The sequence below is a fragment of the Vicugna pacos genome, chromosome 23 (assembly GCF_048564905.1).
Source record: "Vicugna pacos chromosome 23, VicPac4, whole genome shotgun sequence".
Classification (NCBI taxonomy): Eukaryota; Metazoa; Chordata; class Mammalia; order Artiodactyla; family Camelidae; genus Vicugna; species Vicugna pacos.
Window position 1 is genome coordinate 20,886,369 of NC_133009.1, and position 24,328 is coordinate 20,910,696.

The following is a 24,328-nucleotide window of genomic DNA, read 5'->3' on the forward strand; positions in this document are numbered from 1 at the left end:
CACATTTGTTTCTGTTTTCAGCTTTTCATTGTCGTGGTCTATTTCCTTATGTGGTTTAAATTTTTGATTGTGAGCTCACTTTTGACTGGGGTATATTTTTCTAGGTTGAGTTCTATTCCCTATGAGTGCTTTGCTTTGCGGGGATGGACTAGATTTAATATTAATTTCTTAGCTGAGAATTCCTTCACCACATGAACAGCATAGATTCAGACTCAAAACTCTCACATGCTCCCTCATTACACTACCCCTCTCTCCATCCTGGGTTGCTCACTTAAACCAAGAACGAGAATTTTTTTTATTTCTTTATGTTGAGGAAGGGCCCTGGGTCCTGACTTTAATGTATGGATTCCAGTATTCTGCCCCTCTTAAGTCACCAGCAGTTCCTCATGTTTCCTGTGGATCTATTAGTGACTGTGGCTGGGGACCAGTATTCTCTTATGCTTTTTGCAGCATTTGCTTCTGTGTGTCGGTTGGGCTTGCCTGGTTCTTGGGGATTTCTTCTTGCCTCTCTCTCTTCTTCGAAATTGAATGTATATTTAAAATCTCTCTTTGTTGTCTCTTATTCAGCATTTCTGTGTGTTTGTTTCACAGTTTTATGTGTGTGGATCTATGTTACCTTTGCTTATTATTAAGATACCAAAACCATATATGCATATGGACTATTTTGAAACTTCTTTCAATAATCAATTATTTTAAAAAATACTGTCTAAAATACTGTTTTAGGTGCTTAAAAGTGAACAACACAGTTTTACAGTTGCCTTCAAGTATCTGTCATTGCCCAAAATCTCATAAATCTACCACCTGTAATTTTATTCTTTGTTCAGATGATCAGTATATAGTTGCAATATATTTCATAATCTTTTACTATAGATTAATTTAAACCACACGATATATTTTATTTGTGAAGTATATGCACAAAACCTGACAAAATTGATAAAGTTGAGTTTTAACGTGACCTCAGTGACTATTCTTTTGTCATTGCTTCCTCTTATTTCTGTTCTCCCTCTCCCTTCTGCATGGATTATTGTCACTCCCTGATTTAGCATTGATCCCTGATTCGCATGTTCCTCCATTGCAGATTAGCATCAGCATCCGTAGTGGAAAAACATGCAGTAGAAAAGTTAAGGGGAAGGAAAAGTGAAAGAGTGGACACCTATTGGAGAAATTTGAGAGGAAAGGGAGGAAGCAGAATCATGGGTGAAGGGAAGCATCAAATCTCTTGCTCCACTACTCCCGCCACTTCTCTTTTAGGCCGCTTTATGCCTTCATGCTCTGTTTCTGTCTCTATTCCTCATCTACTCACTTGTGCCCCCTAACCCCGGCTTTCCACTTTCTCTTCCTATTGGAACCACCACCTAGTTTCCTTTCTCAAGCCATGGTATCTATTACCAGTGGCCTGCAGCCAGCAAACTATGTTCCCATGAGGCCCAGACAGTAGTTGTGGGGACGAGGCGAGCTGGAGGGGAGGATTGAAGGAGACTCCATGCTTAAATCTTGGGTTACATTCAGCAGGATAAAGAGTATATATTGCAAGGTATACCTGGCATTTCATATTGAAACTCTGAATTAATTTTCCTTTAGAGTAATCCAATCATCCATTTATTCAGCAGTGTACAGTGAACCAGGCAGTGTATGAGGGGCTCAAGTAGAAATATGCTTTCTTCTTTCCAGCTTCAAAGAGATCTTTTTTTAAACTTAGAATTATATTTGACTTTCTTAACTCCAGCATCTGTGTTAACTTCAAAACTTTTGGGAAGAAAGAGGCATATTTTATTAGAAAGGCTTTGGAGCCTGACAGATCAGAATTTGAATCCTATTAGTGTCACTTGTTAGTCATGTAATCTTCAGAAATTTATTTTACCTTTCTGAACCTGTTTTCTTTTCTGTAAATGGGAATAGTAATATTTGTCATTTATGTCTGCTTCTTTTTATGCATGTGCTTTGTATCTTTCTGCAGAACTGACTTTCTCCTTATGGTGGAATGTTTACCCCAGTAACTAGAGTTTTTTTGTTAATTCTTGTAGCCACCTGCAGAGGCTGACTCTTACTGAGTTCAGTGTTTAAGTTATTTGTTCCACAGCTTTGGTCAGTTTTCTATACTGGTTCACTTTACTCTGGTCAGTAAAGTGGGGCCTCCCACAATATATACTTGACCTTCTCCTAAGATTCTAGGGGAGATTTTCAGAGAAAGGAAAGTGAGATGGCATGGCACGTACCTCAGAAAATGTGTGCCACAAGTGAAAGCACTGAGCACTGAAGTCAAGGTATCATTATCATTAGATTATGTAGTACTTTGTGAAATGTCACTGAATACAGCATCTGTTCAGTGTAGACATCCATTGTTTAGCAGTGCAACAGACTCAATTTGTCCCTTATATGGCCTTAATTTTTTATATATGCCTCTATAGATTTAATAGTTATTGCTTCTTGTTTATTTGTACCACAGATTAGAATAATTAGTAGGTATAATTTTTCTTAAGTGTTAGCTCTGCAGCATCTTTTTTTCCCCCTAATTTATCCTTGGAAGGAGCTTAAATGATGGTTTTGTGATCCTGTGATATAGTAGAAATCAAAGCTCCTTCTTTCTTTAATAATTTTTTTTTTTTTTTTTTTTGGTTTAGGGAAAGGTAATTAGGTTTGTTTGTTTTCAGAGGAGGTACTGGGGATTGAACTTCCTGTCATGGCCACTGGTAGTTGTGTCATTTAGCCTGCTAATGTATTATAATGGATGTATAAGGAGGCTCAGGGTCTACTAGAGGTAAGGTCTTCTGCCATCTTGGGTTTAACTGGTTCTAACCAGTTCTGGTGGCCTCCTGGTTTTCTCTAATGGTGGTTTTCTGTGAGACATAGGTAACACTTGCACAGCTTAGGTTCCCTCAAGGAAGGGGGAGAGCTAGAGTCTAACAGGCATGGTAACAAAACCCCTTTGTCAAACTTTTTTTTTTTTAAAGCTTTCTTCCTTAGAAAGCTTTATTGAGCTATAATTCACATAATAAACAGTCTACTCATTTCAAGTGTGCAATTCAATGGTTTCGAAATATTACCTTACTAATTTTTAAAAATTGTAGTAAAATACAGTTGACCCTTGAACAACATGGGGATTACGGGTGCTGACCCCTGCATAGTTGAAAATCTGCCTGTAACTTTATTGTGGGCCCTCCACATCTGTGATTCTGCATCTGAGATTTGGAACCAACTGGAGATAGTGAAGTACTGTAGAATATATTTATTGGAAAAAATCCACTTGTTTGGACCCTCACAATTCAAACCCATGTTGTTCAAGGGCCAACTGTATGTAATATAAAATTTGAAATTTTAACCATTTTTAACTGTACCGTTTATTGGCATTAATTACTTTCAGTTTTGTGCAACCATCACCATTATTTCCAAAATTTTTCATCACCCCAAAGAGAAATTCTATAAGCATTAAGCAATAACTCTCCATTTTCCATCCTCCCCCTAGCCCTGGAAACCTTTAATCTACTTTTTAAAAAAATTTTTTTATTTTTATTTTTTAATTGAAGTATAGTCAGTTACATTGTGTCAATTTCTGGTGTACAGCACAATGTCCCAGTCATGCATACACATACATATATTCATTTTCATATAATCTACTTTCTATCTCTATGCATTTGCCTGTTCTAGGTATTTCATGTAAGTTGAGTCAAACAAGATTTGCCTTTTTATATCTGGCTTATTTCTTTTAGTGGATTCTTCCATATTGGAGCATGTATCAGAATTTTAATTTCTTTTTTAAGGTTGAATTATCATTGTATGTATATGCCACATTTTGTTTAGCTACTTATCTGTTGATGGACATTTGGGTTGTTTCCACTTTTTGGCTATTGTGAATAATATAGTGAACATTAGTTTACAAGGATCTGTTTGAATCCCTTACTTCAGTTATTCAGGATATGTATCTAGGAATGGAATTGCTGGGTCATAAGGTAAATTCTATGTTTAGCTTTTCAAGGAGCTGCCAAACTTTTCCAAAACAGCTTTTTACATTCATTCATTGAAAGTATTTTATATTCCCACCAGCAGTGTGTGAGGGTTCCAGTTTCTCTACATCCTCACCAACATTTTTTTAAATTTAATTATGAATTTATTATTATTATTATTTTTATAGCTATCCCAGAATGTGAAGTGGTATTTCATTGTGGTTTTGGTTTGCATTTCCCTAATTACAGGTGATGTTTTGATGTTTTGATTTTTAGCATCTTTTCACGTGTTTTTTGGCCATCTGAGTATCTTTGGAGAAATGTTTAATGAAACTTTTGCCCATTTTTTAATAGGGCTTTTTGTTGTTGTTACTTTTTTGTATGTATATATATTACAGATTTTTGGTTTGTGATTACCATGAGGGTTTTTTATAGCAGTCTATATATAAATGTGCTTGTTTTAAGTTGCTGATCTCTTAATTTCAAATGCATTTTAGATACCCTCCATTTGTACTCTCTTCCCTCATGATTACTGTTTTTGATGTTACATTATATACGTAACTGTTTTGTGTATCCCTTAACTGCTTATTGTGGATACAGATCATTTTAGTTTGTGGATGATTTACTTTGTTAATACAGATGATTTTTACTACTTTTTTTCTTTTAACTTCCCTCTTAGCTTTGTGTGTGGATGATTTCCTACCTTTATTACATGTTTGCCCTCACTAGAGGATTCTTTCTTGACTCCTCTTTCCCTTGTATTTGTATCTTCTCACATTGGGAACCAAGGCTCCCAACAATAGTTATGTATTATTTATTTGTTTAAACTACAGTACATATAAAGCAGTTTCATAATTGCTACCTACTGTTTCAAAGAATGAATCTAAGTAGAGTTAAAGTTTTTTGTATTCTTTTTGTCACTAGACTGAAGGTATATATTCAAAGTGTTTTGTTTTAAAGTTACTTGGATAAGTTGTTTTTAAATTCTCTTATGATTATGTTATTCATTTGAAGGTTAAAATTACATACAAAACAGTATACTCAGATAATCGTCACTGTCATTTGTTACCACCCTATATCTTCCATCTTATTCCTATTCATGCTTTGTGAGTGATCACTTTTAACTTTCTAATTTCTTTTTGTAGAAGTAAGGACATACATAATATTTGAAAACTGTAGTATACTTTGTGTTATTTTGTACTTTTTTTCTCAGTTATCGGTATATGTTGGAAATGATTGTATATTAGTCAGTTTATGGAGATTATACTCATTAAAAAAATTTTTTTTAAGTAATAGCTATATAGTATCTCCTATTTTTGTGTCATACTTCATTCAGATGTTTCTCCACATTTTGGTTTTAGATAGTGTTTAATATTTTGTAGTTGTAAATAATAATGCATATGTATTTTTATATTGGAGTTGTATCTTCAAGGGTAGATTCCTAGGAGTAATACAACTGAATCAAAGAATAAATGCATGTGTAGTTTTGTTAGATATTGCCAAATTCCTATCTGTAGAAATGTTGCCATTTTACACTTTCAACAGCAGTGCAGAAGAGTGTTTTTATCCCCAGATAGCCTCATTAGTGAAGCATTTTTGTTAAGCTATTGAATTTTGTAGTTATTTACAGGTGAGAAATGGTATCTCAGAGTAGTTTTAATTTATTATTAGTATGATTTCATTGTTAACAAAAATTTTTCATTTTTCTGTAGAAGTAGAAAAGTCAAGAGTATGATATAAAAAATAGAGAACTTTATGTGAAATTATTTTACTCAGTTGCAGCATTACCAAGAAAGGTTTTTTGAAAAGATAAGCAAAATTGATAAACCTTTAGCCAGGCTCATGAAGAAGAAAAGGGGACCCAAGTAAACAAAAGTAAGAAATGGAAGAGGAGAAATAACAACCAGTAACACAAAGATTGGATTTAGAAGATGTGGTATAAAGGAATATTACTCAACTATAAAGAAGGATGAAATTCTGCCATTTATAGCAGCGTGGATGGACCTAGAGAATATTATACTTAGTGAAATAAATTAGAGAAAAACACTGTATGATAGCACTTATATGGGGAACCTAAAAAATAATATAAATGAATGTATATGCAAAACAGAAACAGACTCATAGATATAGAAAACAATTTCTTACCAAAGAGGGAGAGGGAAGATGTGAGGGGGCAATTAAGGGCATGGGATTAAGAGATAGAAACTACTATGTGTAAGGTAGAAAAGCAACAAAGATATAATGTATAATACAGGGAATTATAACCATTATGTTGTAATAACTTTCAGTGGAGTATAATTTGTGCAAATACTGAATTACTATGCTCTATACCTGAAACTGATATAATATTGTAAATCAATAAAAAAGTAACATTTTATTTTATTTTATTTTTTTAAAAAAGTAACATTTTAAGTATCTTTCTGGACTATTTTCCCCCCAGTTTTTCTGATGCATAGGTGTGAAATTGACTTTTGAATATTATTTCTGTTCAGCAATTTACTTGACTTGGCCATTAATAATAATGATACATACTGATTTTTCTGTGTGGTTTTCTATATTGATAAATCACATAATCTGCTGATGGCAATATGGTTCTTTATTCCTTTTCAGTCTTTTTTTTTTAAAACATTTTTATTGATTTATAATCATTTTACAATGTTGTGTGAAATTCCAGTGTAGAGCACAGTTTTTCAATTATACATGAACATAAATATATATTCATTGTCACATTTTTTTCTCTGTGAGTTACCATAAGATCTTGTATATATTTCCCTGTGCTATACATTATAATCTTGTTTATCTATTCTACATTTTGAAATCCCAGTCTGTCCCTTCCCACCCCCCCGCCCCCTTGGCAACCACAAGTTTGTATTCTATGTCTATGAGTCTGTTTCTGTTTTGTATTTACGTTTTGTTTGTTTGTTTGTTTTAGATTCCACATATGAGCGATCTCATATGGTATTTTTCTTTCTCTTTCTGGCTTCACTTAGAATGAAATTCTCCAGGAACATCCATGTTGCTGCAAATGGTGTTATGTTGTTGGTTTTTATGGCTGAATAGTATTCCATTGTATAAATATACCACATCTTCTTTATCCAGTCATCTGTTGATGGCCATTTAGGCTGTTTCCATGTCTTGGCTATTGTAAATAGTGCTGCTATGAACAATGGGGTGCAGGTGTCTTTTTGAAGTAGGGTTCCTTCTGGATATATGCCCAGGAGTGGGATTCCTGTGTCATATGGTAAGTCTATTCCTAGTCTTTTGAGGAATCTCCATAACTGTTTTCCGCAGTGGCTGTACCAAACTACATTCCCACCAGCAGTGTAGGAGTGTTCCCTTTTCTCCACAGCCTCTCCAGCATTTGTCATTTGTGGATTTTTGAATGATGGCCATTCTGACTGGTGTGAGGTGATACCTCATTATAGTTTTGATTTGCATTTCTCTGATAATTAGTGATATTGAGCAGTTTTTCATGTGTCTGTTGATCATTTGTATGTCTTCCTTGGAGAATTGCTTGTTTAGGTCTTCTGCCCATTTTTGGACTGGGTTGTTAGTTTTTTTCTTATTAAGTCGTATGAGCTGCTTATGTATTCTGGAGATCAAGCCTTTATCGGTTTAATTTGCAAAAATTTTCTCCCATTCCGTAGGTTGTCTTTTTGTTTTACTTATGGTTTCCTTTGCTGTGCAGAAGCTTGTAATTTTCATTAGGTCCCATTTGTTTATTCTTGTTTTTGTTTCTATTGCTTGGGTAGATTGTTCTAGCAGAACATTTTTGAGATGTATGTCAGATAATGTTTTGCCTATATTTTCTTCCAGGTTTATTGTATCTTGTCTTATGTTTAAGTGTTTGATCCATTTTGAGTTTATTTTTGTGTATGGTGTAAGGGAGTGTTCTAGCTTCATTGCTTTACACGCTGCTGTCCAGTTTTCCCAACACCATTTGCTGAAGAGACTGTCTTTATTCCATTGTATATTCTTGCCTCCTTTGTCGAAGATTAGTTGACATTTTCAGTCTTTTGTCTGTTACGTCTTTTTTTTTTACTTCACTGGTTGAATCATTATTACAATGTAAAATAAAAGTGATAATAACAGTTATTTTAATGGGCATCATTCTTGTTTGTTTCCTGATTTTAAAGATAGTATTTTGAACTTTAAGTATTATATTTGCTGTTTTGCTGGTGCTGCTGTTGTAACTATGACTTGTCAGGCCATAGAAATTTCCTTTTCTTCATTTGTTAAAAATGTGGCTTTTAAAAATAGCATGAATAATTGTTTAATTTTATTGAACAGTGTTTTGTATATAAATATATTTGTTGAGATTAATTTTTCTTCAATCTGTTTATGTTTTGAATTATGGTAATCAATTCTCTAATATTAGTTTTCTTGTATTCTTGGTATAAGCCCAACTTGATCATATTATATTTTACTTATAAATTGTTTTGACTTTTTGCATCTATAATCCTGAGCTACATTGTCTGTATTTTTGGTATGAGGTTAGGAAAAATGAGTTGGGTAGCTTCTCTTCTTTGTTTATTTTTTGGAAAATTTGGTTTAATGTGGGAATTAACTCTTACATGTTTGATTGAATTTGCTTGTCAGTGTGTTCAGGACTCATGTTTTCTATGTGGAAGATTTTAAACTATTGATTCACTTTATTTGTCGGACAATTCATATTTTCAGTTTTTAAAAAATTACTCTATTTGGAAATTATTCACTTCTATGTTTTTAAATGTATCACTCTTAGTTGTTTATGACATTCTGTTACTATCTGTTTACTATCAGTAGCATCTGTAGTTTTGTCCAGTTTCTTATTTCCAATGTTGAGTTTTTTTACACTTTCTTTTGTTTTTATTTTATTGTTTTCAGTGAATTATCCTTCGGCCTTTCTATTATATGCTTATTTTCAAATTAATTTTTTTTTCACCTTATGTTTTTGTTTTTTTCTTCTATTTTGATTTTATTCTCTTGGTCTGATCTTTTATGTTGTATGTCTAGCACCTTAATTTTCAGCCTCCCTTCTTTCTCAGTGGAAATATTGCGGGCTATTTTTCTCCCAGTAAATACTAGTTTAGGCTGTATTCTAGAAGTTTTGACATGTAGTATTTTTATTCTGAATATTTTCTAACTACTTTCTAACTATTTTATTAATTTCTTCAAAATTATTTTTGGATTTTGGAGCTCATGGGCTTCCCTGGTGGTCTTTATTGATTTTTAATTGTATTAGTTACACAGTATTCACAGAATTTTATTTTTATGTTCTCAATACTTAGAGTTTTGTGGGACTTAGTTTTATGTCTTGCATGCTTTAAAAATTTGTAGAGATTCAATATGTGCTTGAAAATTATATTCTCCAACTCTTAGGTGGAGTATTACATGTATGCTACTCAAATACATTAAAAAAATAATGATTTGTTTGTATTTTTGATCTTCTTGAGCTATCTATCAGTTACTGAGAGAGATACAGTAAAATCTCCCTTTAGGAAGATAAGTTTGTTTCTTCATTTGTGTCTGTCAGTTTAGCTTTACACATTTGAGCTGTATACATGTGTAGAAGTATTATGTCCGGGTTAAGTTCAACTTTTTTTTTTTAATCATTATGTATGTCTCCTTTTAATCTATATTCTGCTAATGCCTCCCTGCCCAGTATCTTTTTGGTCTAATATCAATATGGCTTAACTATATTGATTTTTTTGTGGGGGTGGAGGCAGAGGGTTATTATTAGCCTTTATTTGTTTTTTTCTGAAAAAATTTTTAACATAAATTCATAGAAGAACCTCCTAAAACAAGAAAAAACTCCACAGAACTTCAGAAAAGATCAGCAAATCTAGTGTGTATTTGGAAAAATAGTCGTAAAACAGTCAGACTCCGGCAATATTGGTAAAGAAAAACAATGAAGTTAGACCTAAATAAGACATTATTAAGTAAAAAGAGATAAAACTATTTATATAGTAGAGTTTTATAAACAAAAGAATAGTATGTCATCTTATTCCAGTAAATTTGAACATTTCAATGTAATATGTAATTTCTTAGAAAATACAATTAATACAATTGTCACAAGTAGAAATATAAAAATGAAGATAACAATTTGGAATAAGTCAAATATCAAAAGTCCATGAAAAAGACACGTATTAGATCACGTGTTAGATGTTTTATTAGCAAGTTTTAGTAGACCTTATAGTCATAGTTAATTGTCTTCTAAAAGTTTTGTAGCTTTATTTTTCACATTGAGATCTTTAAGCAACCTGTAATTGTTTGTTTTAGAGAGAAAAAAAGGAGAGGAAGCTAGTCAACATATTTAATGAGGTTAGTTTATCATTGGTACCAAATCAGATGAAGATAATACAGAAAAAAGATAATTATAAACACAAATGTTAAATTCCTAAATAAAATCAAAACAAAGTAATTTCATCTATGTATTAAAAAAACTACATTCCAACCAAGTAAGGTTTATCTCCAGGTATACAAAGATGATTCAATTTCTAAAATTTTTTCAAGTAAAATGCTATGTTAAGGGAATTAAAAAAGAAAAACCAAATCTTGTCCACAGAGATTGTAGTTAACAGTCCTACCAGTTATGTTTGAGAATACCTGTTAATTACACTCCTGCAAACACTTGGTGGTTTCACAGTTTTTATTTGTTTGTTAAATAATAGAATATTCCTACTAAGTTTATGTACATTTCTCTGATTTCTTATAATGTGAGTACCATTTTCTGTTTATTAGCCATTTGTATTCAACCACATTGAAAACTTAAAGTGGGAGAGTAACACTTTTTGCATAATTTGTTTACTTGAGGATGTGGACTGTGTACCTCTAGCATTTTGGAAATTGCTTGGCATACAGTGAGTATTTAAAGATACTTTTTGACTCAGCTGAGTAAATAATTAGTAACTTATGAGTCTTCTGAAGAAATTTGTGACTTTAGTCACTTTTGAATGTCTGAAAATAGAGTAATTTTGCTGTGTCAAAGAAATCGGATTTTTACTAGCAGGCTCCAGGAAGTAAAGAATAGAAGGATTATTCTTTAATCTAAGTTAATACTACAGGCTCCCATAAAATGTGAATAACTGACAGGATCCTTAATCCTAATTATGCATGATTTAACAGTATTCATTTGCTTGGAGCTTTCAGGGTGTATACTACTGCATAGAAAGATACTTATTTTTTGACCTATTGTTATCCTTTGTACCTTTGCTAAAAGGTCATTTCAACAACCATTTGCTTATCTGCATTGCATTTCAGTTACTCTAGTTTTAAAAAATAGTTTCTTTTCCTGTTTTACAGTAGTGTTTCAGAAGATTGAAATATCTAGATTTCTGACCTTTTAAATAAGTAGGATGTTACTCAGAGATAGCTATACATAGAATTATTCTTTAAGAATAACTGTAGTTGTCTGTGATGAAATGCTGTCTTTGGATTTAGGGTCAGGATAAGACAAAAATATAGGACATGTCCTCTATTTGGGTTCAGGTTATTTGGAAGTCTTGAGAGGGGCAGGGTAATGTAAAGTGAAGTAGAAGATATACATAAAGAAATGCTAAATGTTATGTTGTAGACTGCTTTGTGATATTTTCCAGCTGTAGGTGGCAACTAGACCGGCACTAGTCTTACAATGGCTGACTCCACATCAATATTTTTAATTAATACACTCTACGTGTACCCTTCCTAACCAAGTATTTCTCCTAAACTAGTATAGAAGCTGAGAAAGGGAGAGGTACTAGTCTCAGATTATTTTACTATTCCTTGCAATTCCCTTATAACTCTCCTATACCTTTGTAAATAGTCTATTTGTAAATAAACTTTTCTCACACTGGGATAATTTATTTCCTATTAGGACCCTGACTTAATTCCCAGTCACCACAGCCTCACAGTATGTCCAGTTTGTCCAAAACCAAGATGCCTTGGTCATTTAATCAAAAGTGTTCATTTCCTGGCTACCATCGTTTTATGCCTTCTTTCACAGTATGAGATCCTTTATGCTTTCATTCAAATTTGATTTGTGTCTTTGATCTTCTTTTCTGTTGTGTGAATTCCAAATAGAGATCCAATCTCGATTTCTTTTTCTTATAGTCTAAAACACCAGTGCAGAAATCTCTAGTAGACTGGTTTTCCAATGTGGAATACCCTTCTTTTCTAGACTAGTTAGGGCTAAATACTTGTAGACCAAAGCAAGTGATAAGGCCTGCTGTGTCTCACTCTCCTAATGCTCAAATACCTATCTTTGATCTTGTGATACTCTGGCTCCATGGTAAGGAGAAGAAAGCTATACCTGTAGATAATGACTTTTTAATCATATTAACTCCTTTTTCTGTGAGAATAAGGAGGAACATGAGGGGAGGAAAGGAGACAGGTCTAAATTTCTCTTAGCAGCAACAGAACATATAATTGATTTTATAATTTAAAAAAATGTCAGTATATTCCCTATGATTAATAAGATAATGTCTAAATTCCTTGCGTGGTATCCAAGGCCATTTACATTTTCCAGCCCTGATTTCTTTGCATTTTTTAAAATAATTCCATAGCAACGATGGATTTTTTACCATTATCACCCAGGTTCACTTTCTTACCTCTTCATTTGATTATATTGCTCCCTATGCCAGGAATATCTACACTACAAACCCAGGCAAATTAGCAAAAGTCTACTTAGTCCTCAAGTTCCAGTTTTAATATTACTTCCTCTCTGAAGCATTATTGTTCACGTAAGAGAATTAGGGCTTCACGTTCACTGATCCTGAAGTGCTTTATATTGATCTCTATTAGAAATTTTTATCACATTGTTAAATTATATGTGTGTGCATACTGTATGTCTTTTCTGAAGACTGAGAACTTCTTGAAAGAAGGTACCATATTGTAATCATATTTGTTTTGAACCCTAATAATTGCCACTATGCTTTGTATAATGAAGATTCTTGCTAAAGGCATATTAAAAGGATAAATAAATGAATGAGTGTGACAGAAATATTAATTTACTTGGTGGTAATTGCTGAATCTCTCTGGTGTCAGGAAATTTGCTTTTGCTTCTTGGAGTTTTGTGTTAAAATATATAACTAGCATTGAGTTAGAATACATGGAATGTTTAACCTGAGAATAAACTGTTCTCATTTGTACATCACCGCTACTTTGCATTATTTCTTAAGTTATTTGGTGTTTAAAAATATGTTTCTTACCAAAAATATAATTCATGTATAAGAAATAAAGGAAAACATTTTATGGAAATTAAATCTATTTCTTCTCAGTATAATTTGATGAGATTATTAAATACTTTGGCTTAATTCTCAGTGATAATTTGCATTTTTACTGTTTAAGTAAGACATTTATATCTAATTTATAGTACATTTCATTCAGAAAGTAATTGCTGTTGCCTTTTTGTTTCAGCTAAACCATTTACTTCTAAAGTGAAACAGATGCGATTACATAGAGAAGACTTTGAAATATTAAAGGTGATTGGTCGAGGGGCTTTTGGAGAGGTAAGAGAAAGATTTTATAGAAGATCTGATAATTGTTTTATAAGCTATTTGATACAGTCTTTGAGAGAATTTAACGAAAATATTATTTACTTACTGTTGTAATTAGTATCATTGATCAGAAAATATATTAAAAATTTGAATGAAATCTTTCTACATGGAATTTTTTCCCAAGGTATTCTGTTTTTCATAAATCATTGTAAGTTTGAGTATATTTCTGGACTCCCTTCTGTTCCATTGGTTTATTTGTCTCTCCTTGTGTCAATAGCACATTGTCTTAAATTACTTCAGTTGAAGAAGTCTCAGTATCTGGTAGTTTATCTACTCCAGCTTCCTCCCTCTTCCTCCTATGTTCTTAGCTCTTTATATTTTCATATGATTTTAGAATAAGTGTTTCAGTTTTTCTTTACTCTTAAAAAGCCACACCCACATCCAGTATCCGTACATCTCCTGGCATTTTGATTAAGTTTGCACTGAAACCCAAATCAATTTGTAGGTAATTGATATCTTAATAATACTGAGTCAGCCAATCCATGAACATGGTATATTCCTCCATTTATTTAGGGCTTTATAATTTTAACCCACTAATGTTTCACAGTTTCCACTCAGTAGGCTGAATTTATACATCTTTCAACAGATTTATCCCTCGGTATGTGATATTCTTTATGTAATTTTGATTAGAATTGTTTGTTAAATTTCACTTTGTAATTATTTTTTGCTAATAGTTAGAAATATAATTGAATTCAATTCATTGACCTCATACCCAGTAATTTTGATAATTTAACTTTTAAAATCATGAATTGTGTTGGATTTTAATAAAATGCTTTGTCAACATCTTTGGAGTCACTCATGGCTTTTCTCCTTTACTTGGTTAATGTATTGAATTACACTGATATATTTTCAAATGTGAAACTAAACTTGCATTTCTGAAATAAGCCAACTTTGTTGGAATGTATTATCCTTTTTATGTACTGTTGGACTTCGTTTGCTCTGTGTGTGTGTGTGTGTGTGTGTGTGTGTGTGTGTGTTGGATCTTTGAGAGAAATTGGCCTGTAATTTTCCTACTTAAAACACCCTGATCAGATTCTGATATCTTGGTTATGCTGGTTTCATAAAAAGAGGGAGATGTTTCCTCTCTTACTCTTTTCTTAAAGAGGTTGATTAGATTTTTATTATTTATTCCTTATATACTTATATTTCATTGGGGAAGCCATTTGGACCTGGGGGTTCCTAGAGGGAGTTTTAAATTACATATTTAATTTCTTTAACTGAAATTGGACTATTTGGATTTTCTATATAGATATGTCAGTTTTGATGGGTTCATTCATGTCATCTAATTTTTCAAATTTATTATTATATTGATCATTTGCACTTCTCATTTTTTGTCATGCTTAGAGGTTTATCAATCCTGTTATTTTTTCAGTGAATTAACTTTTTTTCCAGTGAATTAACTTTTGACTTGAATTTTTCTGTGGTAGATTTATTTTTTCTTTAATTTGTCTTATCTTTTAACATTGTCTTCTGTATTTGGTTTTAACTTGCTGTTCTTTTTCTGTCTTTTTGAGAGAGATAGTTAGAGCACTGATTTCTGGCTCTTTTCAGATGTGCTATAAGGTTGTACTTTTTCCTCTAAGCAGCTTTAGCTACATCTGACAAGTTTTGATATGTCATATTTCCATTATAGTTTTGCACAAAATACAGTGTGATTTCCAATATGATTTTAAATTTCCATCATGATTTTTTTGATCTATGGTTTTAGAAGTTCATTGCTCAATCCCTGAATATTTGGGGTAGGGGGTTAGTTATATTTCTGTTTTTGAGTTATGATTCCAGAGGAGTGACAGAATATACATTGTATAATTTTAAGTCTTTGAAATTTGCTGTGCAATGTTGTATAAATATCAGTTAGGTAGAATACATTAATCTTGTTTAAATCTTCCATATCCTTACTGTTTGCTGGATACTTAATTTCCTGAGAGAAGATTTGATTATTTCTTTTTTTTTCTTTTTTCTTTTATTTCTTTCAGTTTTCATTGATAATAAATATGGGGAGGTTGGTTCAGGTTTGCTGCAATGTTCTATTTCTTGATCTCAGTTTTAGTTATATGCTGTTCACTTTATAATTGTGTTTAACTCTATATTTGTTTAATTTTCTTTTATGTATGTTATCAGTTAAAAATTTATAATTTTTGAAGACGCTTTAATAATCATGGAATATATGTTCATTAACAAAATAGCTTTAAAATATACAAATAACAAGTGCTAGAGTTTGTGTAGGGAAATACAAGAACTTGCAACAGTTTAAGATAGAGTTTTTAACTCTCTTCTCAGAATTTGGCAGGTCAAGCAGATAAAAAAATGAAGACTTACAAGTGTTTATTTTTTGAAGGTGGGACTTTTTAATGGCATGGTTATTTTGTTCTGTGTTAAAACAATTGGTAGAGTAGAACAGAGATTTTCTTTTGAATGGTAAAAACTGGTTTCTCCCAAACTACTTTCACCAAGGATTAGAGGTCAGGGAAATCTGTAGCTAGTTGGGACCACTAGTTTTGTTTTAAGCTACTTATAAGGGGGTTTATACTTTGCGGCTAGCACAGCAATTCTAGCCAGTGTTAGAATTGTTCATTTTATGATCAGCCCAGGTTCATACAAATAAAGCATATGTTAAAAAGGAAATCATGCTACAGAAAAGAACAGAGAGGGTGTGCAACACTGGAAGGTTCAACAGATTTAGAGACTTCAGGACAAAGTGACTTTCTTCATTTAAAGGGCTGTCTACCATCTCTCCTAATAACTTACTCCAAATCTAGAAAATAACTAAGGGTAAGAGGTTCTGAATATATGTGGAAATTGAAATCCTTGTTAGGAATCCCATTTTCCCATTCAAACCCTTCAGTTTCTCACTCAGTTTTGCTCCCTTGAGATGTTCTGGTGGGGGAATGGTGAGAGGTTGGTTGTAGTAGGATTTGGGGCATCAGGCACTGCATAGAACTAGTATGAGTGAAAGTCCTTATTAGGAAATTTGAAGGCTCACTGCCTTGTTGGCAGTTAGGATCAGTCCACTGATGGGGCTGAGATGTAGCCAGGGTTTGGAGTTATTTTCTGTGTAAGAAAGCTCTGTTTAACCCAGAAAGCATCAACTCAAATTGTATACACAGGTTTGGCCTCATTTAGTCTTTCATAGCCACTGTCTAAACTCAGTATTTTTTTTTTAATTGAAGGAAGTATAGTCGGTTTATAGTGTTGTGTTAATTTCTGGTGTAAAGAATCAGAATCTAGTGATTTAGTTTTATATAGATATATATTCCCTTTCATATTCTTTTCCATTATATGCTATATATACTAGTTAATATCTGCAAATCCCAAACTCCCAATTTATCCCTTCACCCCTGCTTTCCCCTGGTAACCACAGGTTTATTTTTTCTATGTCTGTGAGTCTGTTCCTGTTTTATAAATAAGTCATTTGTGTCATTTTTTTTTAGATTCTGCATATGAGTGATATTCTGTGGTATTTCTTCTTCTCTTTCTGGCTTATTTCACTTAGTGTGACAGTCTCCAGGTCCATCCACGTTGCTGCAAATGGCATTATTTTATTCTTTTTTATGGCTGAGTAGTATTCGTGTGTGTGTGTGTGTGTATGTGTGTGTGTCTATGCCACATCTTCTTTATCCAGTCATCTGTCGATGGACAATTAGGTTGTTTCAGTGTCTTGGCTATTGTAAATACTGCTGCCATGAACATTGGGGCACATGTATCTTTTTGAATTAGAGTTCCCTTCAGGTATATATGCCCAGGAGTGAGATTGCTGGATCATATAGTAAGTCTATTTTTAGTTTTTTAAGGAATCTCCATTTTGTTTTCCATAATGGCTTCACCAAACTACATTCTTAGCAACAGTGTAGGAGGGTTCCCTTTTCTCCACACACTTTCCAGCATTTATTGTTTGTGAACTTTTTAATGATGGCCATTCTGACTGTTGTGAGGTGATGCCTCTTTATAGTTTTGATTTGCATTTCTCGGGCAATTAGTGATACTGAGCATTTTTTTTTCATGTGCCTATTGGTCATACAAATCTTAGACTTACTTGTTTTAGTTCTATGAAAGAAATAATGCCATTGGAATTTTGATAGGGATTGCATTGAATCTGTAGATTACTTTGGGTAGTATGGATATTTTAACAATATTAATTTTTTTCAATCCAAACTACTGAATAACTTTCTATTTATTAGTGTCTTCAGTTTCTTTCATCAGTGTCTTATAGTTTTCAGTGTATAGGTCTTTTATCTCTTTGGTTAAATTTGTTCTTAAGTATTTTATTCTTTGATGCAGTTGTAAATTGGATTATTTTGTTAATTTCTCTTTCTAATAGTTCTCTACCTTTTATATTTTTGACTACACCTTTTACATCTTTAATTTTATGCTTTCCTTAACTAATTGTATTTTTGGTTAATTTTACTACCTTTGGTTTTTAACCTTCATACTTGCTTTATAAGTGATTTATCCACTATCTTTATTATAAATTTACCTTTTCCAGTGAGATTTAACTTTCTCATGTTTTCTCATTAATTAGTATCTTTTCAGCTTAGAGAAGTCACTTTAACATTTCTTATATGGCTAATCTAGTGGTAATAAACTTCAGTGTCAATGAATTCTGAATGATAACCTTGATGGCTAGAGAATTCTTTTTATTTTTTATTTTTTTTTAACACTTTGGATATGTCATGCCACTCTCTCTGGACTGTAAATTTTCTGCTGAAAAATCTGCTTATAGCCTCATGGGGTTTCCCTTGTGTGCAGTAGGGTATTTTTCTCTTTATGCATTTAAGATTCTCTCTTTATCTTAACCTTTACCATTTTAATTGTAATATGTCTCAGTGTGGTTCTCTTTGAGTTCATCTTATTTGGAACTCTCTGGGCTTCCTCAATATGTATGTCTGATTCCTTCCCCAGATTAGGGACGTTTTCAGCCATTATTTCTTTGAATAATTTTTCTGGGCTTTCCTTTCTCCTTTCTCCTTCTGGGACACCTATAAAGTGAATGTTATTGGCTTGATATTGTTCCAGAGATCCCTTAAGATACCTTAAGTTTTTAGAATTCTTTCTCTCATTTTGCTGTTCTGAGTGATTTACATTGCTCTTTCAGCTTGCTGATTCATTCTTCTACTTCATCCAGTCTGTTTTTGAACTCCTCAAGTGTATTTTTCAGTTCAGTTAAAACATCTGTTTGCTGCTTTCTTATGTTTTCTGTCTCTTTGTTGAAGTTCTCACTGTGTTCATCCATTCTTCTCCTGAATTCAGTGAGCATCTTTATGACTGTTACTCTAACTCTTCATTGTGTAAGTTGCTTATCTCTGTTCCATTAAGGACTTCTTCAGGAGATTTGTCTTGTTCTTTAGTTTGGAACATATTTCTCTGTCTCTTCATTTGTCTGATTCTCTGTGTTTGTCTTTGTGCTTTAGGTGAAACAGTTACCTCTTCCAGTCTTGAAAGAGTGGTCTTGTGTAGGAAATGACCCATGGGGCCTAAAAGCACAGTTTCCCCTGGCCATCAATGCTGGGTACTCAAGGTGTGGCACTTGTGTGAGGTTCATGCACTTCATGGCTATGGCAGAGCCATGCTGCTTTGCAGGGAGGGCAGTGTGTTGTGCTTGCCATGCTCTGTGTGGTGGAGGTGCTGCTGCATGGGGTGGGTTTAGTGTGGGGCACTTGCCCAGCCTGGTTGTGGGGTGGCTACTGTGTGAAGTAGGCAGGGTATTCACCTGACCAGGTTGTGGCATGAGGTGGGTACAGCATGCCCTCCAGTGCTGACAGGCTAAAGAGAGAGCACCAAATGACATCTGTCGTCTTAGTCACCAGAAAATTAGAATGATATTGCAAAGATGTTGCCTGCCAGTGCTTCTGTTCCTGGAGTATGTCCCAGTTGATTCATGCCTCGCTGGCAGCCACTTTAAGATCAATAAGTGGGCCTCTCTCACTTATGGTCGAGGTGCTTTTCAAACTGTTGCTTTTGCACTGGATCTCAGGGTGAGTGGGTCTGTATGCAAGCCTTTAGGAGTAAGTTCTCCCTTCCTTTTGGTTCTGTTGTTCTGGACTTAATCCCCATTTGTTTGCTAAACGAGATGGTTTTGGGAATCATCTTCTCAGTGCTGGATCCAAAGATTGGAGTACCTCATGTGGGGCTCATTCCCTTCACTCCTTGAGGGAAAGTTCTGTATTTTGGGGATCCCTCTCAACCATGGGTAACTGCTCCTGGGGTGGGGTCCCAAGTAACACCTTGCCTCTGCCTCTCTTACTCCTTTTGATGTGTCTCTTTTATCTTTTGTTGTTAAGGCACTGTTCATCTAGTTCTCAGGTACTTTTCAGAGGAAAACTATTCCTTATGTGGCTGTAAATTTGTTATGTCCATGGGAGGAGGTGAGTTCAGGGTCTTCCTATGCTGCCATCTTTAACCTCTCCCAGAGGTTAACGTGGTATTACTGGTTTATTATAAAAGATACAACTCAGGAACAGCCAAGTGGAAGAGATGCATAGGGCAAGGGTTGGGAGAAGGGGTGTGGAGTTTCCATGCCCTCTCTGTGTACGCACTGTTCTAGCATCTTGATGTGTTCAGCAACCTGGAAGCTCCTAGAACCCCTTCATTTAGGGGATTCTTGTGGAGGTTTCATTAGATGGGCATGATTGATGAAAATTGTTGGCCATAAACAACTCAATCTCTAGTCCTTTTCCCGTTCCCTGCAGGTTGGGGGTGGGGCTGAAAGTTATAAGCTTCTAATTATGGCTTAGTCTTCCTGGCAGCCATCCTCCCATACTGAAACTATAGAGGGCCCCAAGTCACCATCCATCTCATTGAGCATAGAAAAGACAATATTATTACCCCACAGATTCCAACAGTTTTAAGAGCTGTGTGCCAGGATCTAGGGACAAAGACCAAATATTTATTTTTATTATACTGTTTCCATTATAACTTTGTATTGTCTAATTGACAGTTTTTATATAGAGGGGCAAAAAATGGACAGAACTGAAAGGACAGACATCAGTTTCATAGTAGGAGATCTTAACACACTGTTCACGTAGCTGATAGAACAAGTAGACAAAAGTCAGTAAGGAATAAAAGATGTGAATGACAATTAGACTACTCACTTGACAAAGTACACTTAGTACTCTGCTCAACAGCTGATGAGTACTCATTTCTTATCTGGCACACATGGAACATTTGCCATTTATTAGTGTTTAGAGATGCAATAGATTTTTTTGGTATATGGACCTTGTACCCCATGACCATTTAAAATCCATTTATTATTTTAGGAGACAATCTTTATATGTATGGCTCCCTGTTAGATTATCTACCTTGTGTGCTGCCCAGTGTTTATTTCCTGTCCCTACTTGCTTTACAGTTACCAGCATGAAAATTGAATCTCAAGAGTTTGGCAGAAACCTTCATGGTGAAAGCCAGCTATACTTGCTTGTTTTTTAGTATTTAGATGCACTTGGTTTGACGTTGTACCATTTTTTTGTATCCCAGCCCTGAAATGGGTTTAAAAGGTGGTTTTTAATAATTTTTCACAATTACAGTGTTCAAGAATCTCATTCAAAGTGTCCAATTTTACATACCACCAAAAATAGCAGTGTGTACTTTTCTGTATGAACTTTAGACTCAACTTGTTTACTTTAAAAAAAAGTGTTATTTTCATTGAGGTAATATTAATTTACAGATTAATTAAAGGGGAATTGATGCCTAGTCTTCTTTGGGATTACAATATGATTGAAAGTTTAGAGAAGAAAGACTGGCAGTTTTCATAGACTTTTTGTTCGTTTACTAGGTATTTTTTTTCTTCTGTTGATGTTTTTGGGATATTTTCTTCCATTATATCTCCTTTTCCTTTCTTTTTTCTTGGAAAATATAAAGGCTATTTATTTATGTATACTAGTTATTTAATATTACTTTTGTTACCAGCTACCTTACCAGAGTACTTTGTGGTTTCTGATAGTTTCCTTTTCATTTATTATTTTATTCCTTTTTAAGTATACAATTATATTTTCTACCAAAAATAATAAAAATTGAAACATACACTGACAGTTTCTTTATAAGCTTTACTCTTTGAGTTTATTGATTTTGAGCTTTAATTGCCTATGTCATTGCTCTTAATTAATTTTCTTCTTTAATGTCTTTTGGGCAATGGCTTCTCCATTCTTGTCTCAATCTAACCCCATTTTATTCATCCTAGATTTCAGGAATTCTTTTAAGTATCTAATTATTTGATGTTATTCTTCTTATTTTCCAATGTTGTAGTTTTATTCCTTTAAACAACTTATATTTTCTGTCATTTCATGAGGTTGAGGGTGACAGAGAAGTAAATGAGAGTCCCTAGTTTACCATCCCCAAGTCATCTTCACATACTAACAAAAAGAAAACATCAAAAAAAGTCAGTGTTCCTGGCTCTTATTCTTTAGTAATTGAATATTTCTTAGCTGATCTGCACAACTAATGTTCTTTATTACTTATGTGTTCCCATCCTTTGAGAACCCCAAATCTTCCCTGTTCTTGCCTACATATTTTTCATGAATGTCTACAGTCCCTGTACTCTGGGTTTTAACCAGTATGCTGGAGCCAGATCAGGTTCAGAGCTATCAGGATCCCCTCTTAAAAAGGATCAAGATGTGAACTTGAAGCCAACTGAAAACTTCCAGCTACCTTCCCCCAAATGTAAACCTATGTTCCCCACTTTGGATCTCAAAATAGACTCAAAATATGTGTATCCAGCTAGCTGAATTGAGGTTTCCAGTCAGCCTCAGAAACTCATTTGCTAGTGGAACAGAGAGTCATGTTGAGATATGGGGTTCTAGGCTGATTACTAGCGGACAAGTCTTGAATCTTAATCCAGTTGAATTAATCATGGACAGAAGTAAAGGGGAATTATTCACCTTTGTTTTTCAACATATTCCTCTTGACTCTAATAGAGAGGTTAGAACTTTTCTTGCTCCAAGCTTGAACTCTAGGAAGAGGAAAGCAGCAGGATAAGTTTTACAGAAAAGGGAAGCAGAGCAGAGCGAATTTGCCAAAGCACTTACCTCTTTTGACGCAGTTCCTGCAGGTACTTTGAAATGACTCATGCATTATACTTAAGGCTGGTATTAATGAATATTGTGTTTTCAGAGAATGCAGAGGTCCTACGCACCTAATGTTTTGCTATTACCATTGCCTCTTTAAAGTCATTCAATATTTGGAAATTGATGACAGAATTGATTGCAGAATGCAATCAGTAGAAGAACTGAATAGGGGAATGAAATCAGTAGATTAATGTGTTGATAAAGATGGTAGTGAACTGGATAAATAAGTTGTGATATATTTATACAATGAAATACTGCTCAGCTATAAAAAAAGGATAAAATAATGCCATTTGCAGCAACATGGATGAACCTAGAGATCATCATTCTAAGTGAGGTAAGCCAGAAAGAAAGAAAAATACCAAATATACCACTAATATGTGGAATCTTAAAAAAACAAAAACAAAAACAAAAACAAAAACAAAAACACAAATTAACTTATTTATATAACAGAAATAGACTCACAGACATAGAAAACAAACTCATGTTTACCAGAGGGGAAAATGTGTGGGAAGGGCTAAAATGTGTGTTTGAAATTTGCAGATACTAACTGTATATATAAAATAGATAAACAACAAGTTTATATGGTATAGCACAGGGAACTACATTCAATAACTTGTAGTAACCTATAATGAAAAAGAATAAAAAAGGAATGTATGTATGTATGTATATATATGACTGATATTAATGCTGTACACCAGAAACTGATACAACATTGTGAACTGACTGTACTTCAATTTAAAAAGAAAGTGAGTAAGAAAAAAAATGAGAGTGAAGATGTAAGATACTTTCACCTTTCTAATGAGGAAGGCGAGAACCTTGTACAACTTCTTCCTAGCACTTATACCTTTAACTTTGAAATTCCTTATTACTGTGTGTGTTTGTCTTCACCTATTAACTGTAATTGAAGGCAAGGATTGAATTTCTTCATTCATTGTACCCAGTCCTTAGCACAGTGCTTTTAAATAATAATTTTTCTCATTGGAAATTAAAAACAAATATGAAGTTCTTTTTTATTTCATGCTTCTCCATTTCGATTAATGAAAAAAGTTCTTATTAATCGTGTGCTATAGTCCAAACAAGTTCCATGCCCTTGATTAGGATCACAGTCTAATCAGCAAGGGGAAAAGGTGCACAGAATTGAGATCTACTTCTGTAATTTGGGGGCATTTCTTTACAATTTTATTTCTATTCATAGGTAATAAAATTGGGATAGTTTTATAAAAATTAATATCTAACCAGTTTTCCTTGCCAGATATTTTAAGTTTTTTTCCCCCGTGTTGAAATATTTCTTTTAAACCTGAGTTCTTTCTTTCTTTTTTTTTTTTAATTGAAGTATAGTCAGTTTACAATGTGTCAGTTTCTGGTGCACAGCATAATAGTTCAGTCACACATATACATATATATATATTTGTTTTCATGTTTTTTTCATTATGGTTACTGAAAGATAAACCTGATTTTTAATGGCTTCATCAAAGTCCATTATATGTAATTTCTAGATCACTTTTATAGTTCTGTGGAGAATGGCTCTGGGGCAGGGAAAGAAATGAGCAGGTTACAGAAGTAGTTGAAGTGAAAAATACTGAGAACCTAACTAGGGACGAGAGGAAGAAATTCAAGAAATACTTAGGATAAAACGTTGATAATTAAATTAATGATGTGGGGCCAGAGAGTGAAAAATCCAGGATCTCCCTGCCACTGATCCCTTCTCTACCAAGTCCTTCCTCAACACTACCAGTATTATCTTCCTTACCACTCGGATTCTATCACTACTCTGCTTCTTAACATTTGATAGGACTCCCATTCCAAAGAAATAAAG

General features: G+C 33.6%; 1 protein-coding gene across 11 annotated transcripts in view; it reads left to right on the forward strand.

Moving 5' to 3' along the window:
• CDC42BPA (CDC42 binding protein kinase alpha) overlaps positions 1-24,328 on the forward strand; it is a 233,565-nt gene that overhangs the window by 23,060 nt on the left and 186,177 nt on the right. For all 11 annotated transcript variants that reach the window (XR_012063552.1, XM_031690085.2, XM_015234804.3 and 8 more), the window contains one exon: positions 13,317-13,408. Coding sequence is in view for 9 of the 11 variants with exons in the window: in XM_031690085.2 (XP_031545945.1) it covers positions 13,317-13,408 (92 nt within the window). In the remaining 2 variants the exon portion in view is untranslated. Of the gene's footprint in view, positions 1-13,316; positions 13,409-24,328 lie in introns of those variants that run through there.